Raw genomic sequence first — 6,465 nt, 5'->3', positions numbered from 1 at the left:
CATATATTGTTTATTTAAATTATTGTAAATATATATTCTCCATTTCAAATGAGCCAGAACTTGTCTATAGTAACAGTCCCACACACTTGAATAGTAAAACTTAACACTCCAGCAAATCATCTAAATGCTAATTCTACATTGGTTTCAGATAATTCTTTTATTGTGCAATCACTCTTTTTATAAAATTTCACTTCTCTTCATTTTTTCAGGCCATCTTTGAAGCTTTGGATATTTTTTCTAAAGCATAATTTGCCCCATTAATATAGAAAGTACCCAGAACTATAAAATACAATTCTAATTAAAAACAAAAATTAAGAAAACTACATAAAAGTGAATATTTAATTCAATTTATCCACTGAAAATGTCGATTTTTGTTTAATAGCTGAAAAACTTTAAGATTGCAGTATTGCTACTGTGGATTCTTTTGAAGACGAACATGCTTTAATTCTTGGAAAGTAATATCTGAAGAACATAGCTAAGGAATTGCCACAGTTATTATCAGCTTAACTCAATCAGTAAATTGCTGTCTTATATCCCATGCCTGTCATAGAGCTAATTTGAACATAAGCGTCACTTAACATTATGATTTTTTTGTTACTGTTGCAAATATTAGTACAGGGAAGGATCCCAAAAATCTTCACTAGAGTTTGTTCTTAGCAAAGTTGTGGGAAGGCCTTTGATAATTCCCATGTTAAAAAAAAAGAATCAAGTGATTTTGAGAGGCAGAACTTATATGTCATCTTTCTGCAACCAAGAAAACAAATATCTTTTCTGAAATGCCTTTGGGAATGCCTCAACTAGGTAATAGTGTTGCTATTCCCAGACCGATGAATACTTCCATGTTCAATGTGTATGTCATCTACCAGTTTAAGTTTTTAAAGTACAATTTTTGTTATAAGCTCCACTATTTTGCCACAATGTTTGCTCTCATCAGGAAAATAAGAGAGAGAAAAAATCAAACCAGACAAGCCTTCTGTGAATATGTTTGTTCAATTGTATAACCTTTATAGGGTAATTTCAAAAGCCTTTCCTTCACACTAATTAAAAGAATCTGAACACACTCTTCTTCTAGAATAGGAGTGTCAAACTCAAGGCCCACAGGCCAAATTCAGCCTGCGATATAGTCAGATTTGGCCCGTAGGACCATCCTGGTCTACCCAATATGAAGAGGAAAGATCGAGCCAGCCTGGCTTTGGCCTGGTCTACCCAATGAGAAAACATGCCAGCAGTTTGGGGAGTGGCGTCAAGCTGGCCATGCCCACCCAGTTGGTCATACCCACCCAGTCAGCCACACCTACCCAGCCCCGCAAGGTCAACCACAGCCCTGATATGGCCCTCAATGAAATTGAGTTTACCCTTGTTCTAGAACTGTAAGCTGAAATACAATGTTTTTGCATGAAAAAAATGTCTAACCTAAAAAAGGGAAGGAATCATTTTGGATTGTCTACATCTGGGCTGTCAAACTCCCGGCCCTTGGGGCAGATGCATCACGTGCTGGCCATGCTCACGCTCAGTTTAGCAAAGGGGAAAAAAGTCCCAATACATCACGTGATGCCACCATGACAATGTGAGTTTGACACCTGGTCTATATCAGCAAAATACTCAGTTGTTCAGGTCTCAACAAGTGTCTCATGTCTTCATTCAGCAGTTCTGTTGTTTCAATAAACATCTTTGTCTGGTTTTCTTAGCCTGTTGAATAAGTAAAAGCAATTCATTGCAGCCTGGTTCTTGGAAAGTCTTAATTCACTGTGAAATACAGATAACAAGTTATTTTGAGCAATATAAGATGTAGAAGGATACACATATGTGGGAATTCCTCTGGATCCCAAGTATTTGCGAATGAGGCGTTCTGTTCCATACCAATTAAAGCCTTTGATTGAATATCCAATGCGAGGAAGATGAATGCTTGCTGAGGTAAAGAATAAAAAGAAAATATCTGGTATGCAGCACCAATAACAATGTATTGGTGTAGAAGGAACTATCTAGGAAATTATAAACAAAATGATATTTTACATTATTTTTATACGAAGAGAAGCTCATTTTGTTGCAATGTAAACTATAACAGGGGCTAATGTTCATTTTAAATCTATTCTAATGTGAATAGTAGAACTTTTGAGAGTTCCTCCTTGTAATCTATTCCAACTGAATAGTCAGTAAAAACCAAGTTGTGGTAACATATAAGTAACACCTTCAGATTTCCCTGGTGAAATTTAATACCAAAATGATTAAATTTCAGCAGTATAATGATTGTTTTTCAGTGGTGCTTGTGCTCTTAAGAATGGGAGTGGGAACAGCTTGAAATTGTCAGACCACCCAGTCTCACCTCATCCTTAAAAACAACAATAAATGGGCTGTTCCAGCATTGGGCAAGAGTCTCTTCTTCTCTTCTTCTGAAATCTGCCTAGATCTTCATGGATCTTCTTTCATTTAAAATGTTAGCCATTATTCCCAGTTTTGTGCCATCTACAGGCTGTAAGTGTCCCATCAACTGCCTCATCAAGGTCACTGGATAGCATGGGGCTCAAGGTACTCCACATACTTGCCTAATAAATATGGTACTTTTTGGGTGCCAATTGTGAATCCATCTAACAATATCGTCATCTAGTCCCCAGCTTAGAATCATAGTGTTAGGTCTGGAAAGGACCTTGGAGGTCTTCTAGTCCAACCCCCTGCCCAAGGCAGAAGACCTTATACCATTCCAGACAAATGACTGACCAATCTTTTCTTGAAAACCACCAGCAATGGATTACCTACTTTAGGAGGTAAGCTGTTTCACAGATTAACTGCTTTCCCTATCAGGACATTTCTCTTTAGTTCCTGGTAGGATCTCTCTTTAACCAGCTTCCACCTTTTGCTTCTTGTTCTGCTCTTAGAAGCTTTGGAGACTAAATCAACCTCCTCTTCTCTGTGACTGCCCCTCAAATACTGGAAAACTACTATCAAGTCACTCTAATCCTTCCCTTCCTTAGGCTAGAATCTAGACATATCCAGCTCCCTCAATTATTCATCGTACACTTTTTCAAGTGCCTCAGCAATATTTTTGTATTATAGTGGCCAGAACTGGATGCAGTATTCCAAGTCTGGCCTCACTTGTGCAGTATAGAGTGGTATATAGATATAACTATAAACTATTAAAGAGGGAGATAAAGTTTGGCATGATGTTTTTAACAAACCCATACTGGCTTCTATTAAACACCTTGTTCATTTCTAGGTGCTCACAATTTTTTTTGATTATCTTTTCTATGATTTTCCCAGGTATTGATATCAACCTATAGTTTCCTGGTTCCACTTTTTTTTTTTTGAAAATTGAATTACATCAGCCCTATTCCAGCCTTCTGGCAGTTTCCCTGCCAGCTCCTTCAGAACCCTGGAATGAAAACAGGGGTGGGCTTCAGCTGGTTCAGACGAACAGGATGTTAATTTTACGTGTAGTTCAGTGAACCGGTAGTTCCTGACTACCGTCTGGCCCTGTCCCACCCAGGAGTCCCCATGCGGCCCATTTTGGATCCCAGGTAAGTGCAGGGGGTGTGTGGAGCCCAGAAAGGTAGAAAATGGGCCTCCCAGAGGTTCATGGAGGGCAAAAACGGGCCTATTTCTGGCCTCCAGAGAGTTTTATACCCAAGTTCCTCTTCCTCATTGTCTGTTTTTTTTGTGTTGCAATTTATTATTTGGAGTTTGGTATTAAAGATTGGTCACTCTCCACTTCCATTTTTAGTTTAAAGCCCTTTTGATGAGGCAGTTTTCCACATATTTTTCCCAGTGCTTGTGAGGTACAGCCCATCTCTTGCTGGAAGCACTTCCTGTAGGTATTATAAACCATGGTCTAAGTTCTCTCAATGGCATCGTCCCTTGAACCAGCAGTTTTAAAATCCTCCATTGCCACATTGGGTGTTGACAGTATGGAAGAGAAGATTATTGTGTCCTGTATTGTTTTGCTTTCTTGCCCAGTTGCTCATGGTCTCTAGATATTATTTTCCTGGTTGTATCGTTCATCCCAACATGAAAAGAAAGAAACAGACAATAACCAGAAGGTTTGCTTATTTTGATGAGCTCTCTGTCACATCTTTGATCTTAGCTCCAGGGAGACAACTTACCTCTCTCAATAGATTATCAGGTCAAGCAGCATATACTGTATTTTTTGGAGTATAAGACGCACCTAGCTTTTGGTCAGGAAAACAAGAAAAAAAATCTGCCTCTGCCTCCCAGCAATTTGCCTCCTTGCAGCAAACAGCTTGGTCACAGCACAGCCTGATTGTTGGTTGGATCGGCCTCCCAACAATCAGCTGTTTCAGGCTGCAGGGATCGCCATAGCCTATTACTGCCTAGACATGGCAACAGATCACCCAATGGGGACTGTTTGGAAACTAAAACATAGTATTTGTTTGTATGGGACAGTCTGGAGTCTGGGCGTGGCTTAGATTTACTGGACCTTATATTAGAGTTGGTTTGTCCTCTATAACCTAGGCTTCTATATCTGTCTACTCTGTAATGACTTGCTTCTGTGAATATTGCTGATTTGTATGCTGACTTCTGCTGTCTGCTTTGTATATAAAGAAGTTTTTCTTATGTGGATGTATCCTGCAGAATTATTTACTTGTGTGCTAGTCAGATGTGCTGCAAGCTCTTAACAGATTATGGGCCAAGAGTACACAATAAGACTGAACTGTAATATAGGCTTAAGGACTGCTTGTGTTATAGTAAAAAAGAACAAGGCAGAGAAAGATTGCAGGATGGCTGTTGAATTCGAGGAGAGCTCTCTGCTTCATTTGGGACAAAAGAATTATATTATTTGGGCTGCAAAATTGGAATGTTTCCTAAAGGCTAAGGAGCTTTGGGATATTGTTGTAAATCAACCCAGGCACCATTAGCAGAAGCTAATCAGAGGCAGCATATCAAGGCACTGGCCTATATCATCTTAAATTTAGAAGATGCACAATATTTGAATGTAGCTGATTTAAAGACTGAAGATGAGGTTTGGCTGAAATTGAGAAGTGTGCATGTGAGTGCAATATTGTACAATTATCGAGACAGTTGTACAGAGCAAGGCTGCAGCCACAAGCAAGTGTGGAGTAGCATTTGTTGCACATGTAGACTTTATTCATTGAGCTGGAACAGCGTGGGATGCAGATTCCTAAATCTCAAAAGGTGCTGTAGTGTTAAACAGTGTTGATGAAACTTGGGATATTGTTTCAGCTGTTTTTGAGTGCAAACCAGAACAGGACTTAAGAATGGAAGCTCTTAAAGCCTGTTTGATTTCAGAAGAAAATAAGTGCCATTTTAGAAAAAGCCACAAGGAAAAATTCCTGAGGTGAGGGCCCAAGGAGCAGAGAGAGAAAAGCAACAGACAAGATGTCTGCAGAGATCAGATGACAACCCAACAAAGTTTTTCAACAAAGAAAGCAACAGAACGGTGGTGTTTCATCTGTGGTGTTTCATCTGTGGATAGGACTCATTTGAAGGAAGACTGTTTGCAAATAAAAAGGACAACAGATGGACAGGCTGCTGTTGCAAAAGTTGGCTATTTTAATAGCAGGGTCAAATGGTTAATTGACAGTGGGGCTGGTCAAACAATTGTTAATAATTCTAAAATATTTTTCAGAATGGATCCAGCTGGAGGTGGCCTTGGCAAATGGCTAGAAGGCTAAAGTCACTGGAAATGGCAGTGTGGTGGTTTCATGTCAAAAGGAAAAGTTTAGCAATATATTGTGTGTGCCTGAAACGGAGCATAATTTATTGAGTGTCTCTAGTCTAGACCAAAAGGGGTTTGAGACCACATTTGTAAATGGGAAGTGTCTCATAAAGAGAAATGGGAATGTATGTGCCCAGGGCATAAAAGGGGATAATCTTTATGTGTTGCAGAGACAAAAGGTTCAATGTGCTCAAACATTTGAAAATGTGGCACAACACAATTCATGTGTTCATCTCTTGCACAGAAAGCTTGGCAATGCCAGCTTCCGAGTTTTGCAAAAAATGCAACAGTTTGCAGAAGGGTTAAATTTAAACTGACAGAGGTTCAGAATTCACGTCAGCAAGTTTTCAACAGGGGTTGGGACAGTTAGGAATAAAATACAGACACACAAATCCATACCAAAAAAAGCAGCTGAAAATGGTGTAGCTGAGAGGCGGAATGGTGTCTTATAAACGATGAAGGACTCACTTCTGGAGGACTCAGGTTTGAGCAAGTCATATTAGGGTGAAACCATGTTGACTGCAAATTATTTAATCAATAGGCTGTGGAGTTCCTCCATTAATGATACTCCATATGCAATGCTATATGGGAGAAAGCCATCTCTGGCACATTTAAGGGTGTTTGGAAGCACTGCATGGGTGCATATTACAAAAGCAATTAGAAGAAAGGGTCAACCAAAGAATAGAAATTTAAGATTTACAGGCTATGAACTTATTGCTTTAGTGATGGAAGCAAGAGAATAGTGATTTCAAGGTCTGCAAGCTTTGCAGAGCAAA

The 6,465-nt window shown here is 39.3% G+C and overlaps 1 protein-coding gene across 1 annotated transcript in view; it reads right to left on the bottom strand.

The window, feature by feature from the left end:
• Positions 1–325: 325 nt before the first annotated feature.
• The window catches only part of CHD1L (chromodomain helicase DNA binding protein 1 like), a 53,980-nt gene continuing 47,840 nt past the window's right edge, over positions 326–6,465 (bottom strand). The window contains exons 22-23 of the mRNA XM_026675462.2: positions 1,801–1,909; positions 326–462 (exon numbers count right to left, since the gene is read on the bottom strand). Coding sequence (XP_026531247.2) covers positions 393–462; positions 1,801–1,909 — 179 coding nt within the window. The 3' untranslated portion in view covers positions 326–392. The remainder of the gene's footprint in view (positions 463–1,800; positions 1,910–6,465) is intronic.

Source organism: Notechis scutatus, chromosome 2 (genome assembly GCF_049901735.1).
Source record: "Notechis scutatus isolate UNSWTSFEM ecotype Mainland chromosome 2, rNotScu1.2, whole genome shotgun sequence".
In the NCBI taxonomy this organism is placed as follows: Eukaryota; Metazoa; Chordata; class Lepidosauria; order Squamata; family Elapidae; genus Notechis; species Notechis scutatus.
Note: the sequence above shows the minus strand (reverse complement) of the source record. Positions and strands in the feature narration are given on the sequence as shown.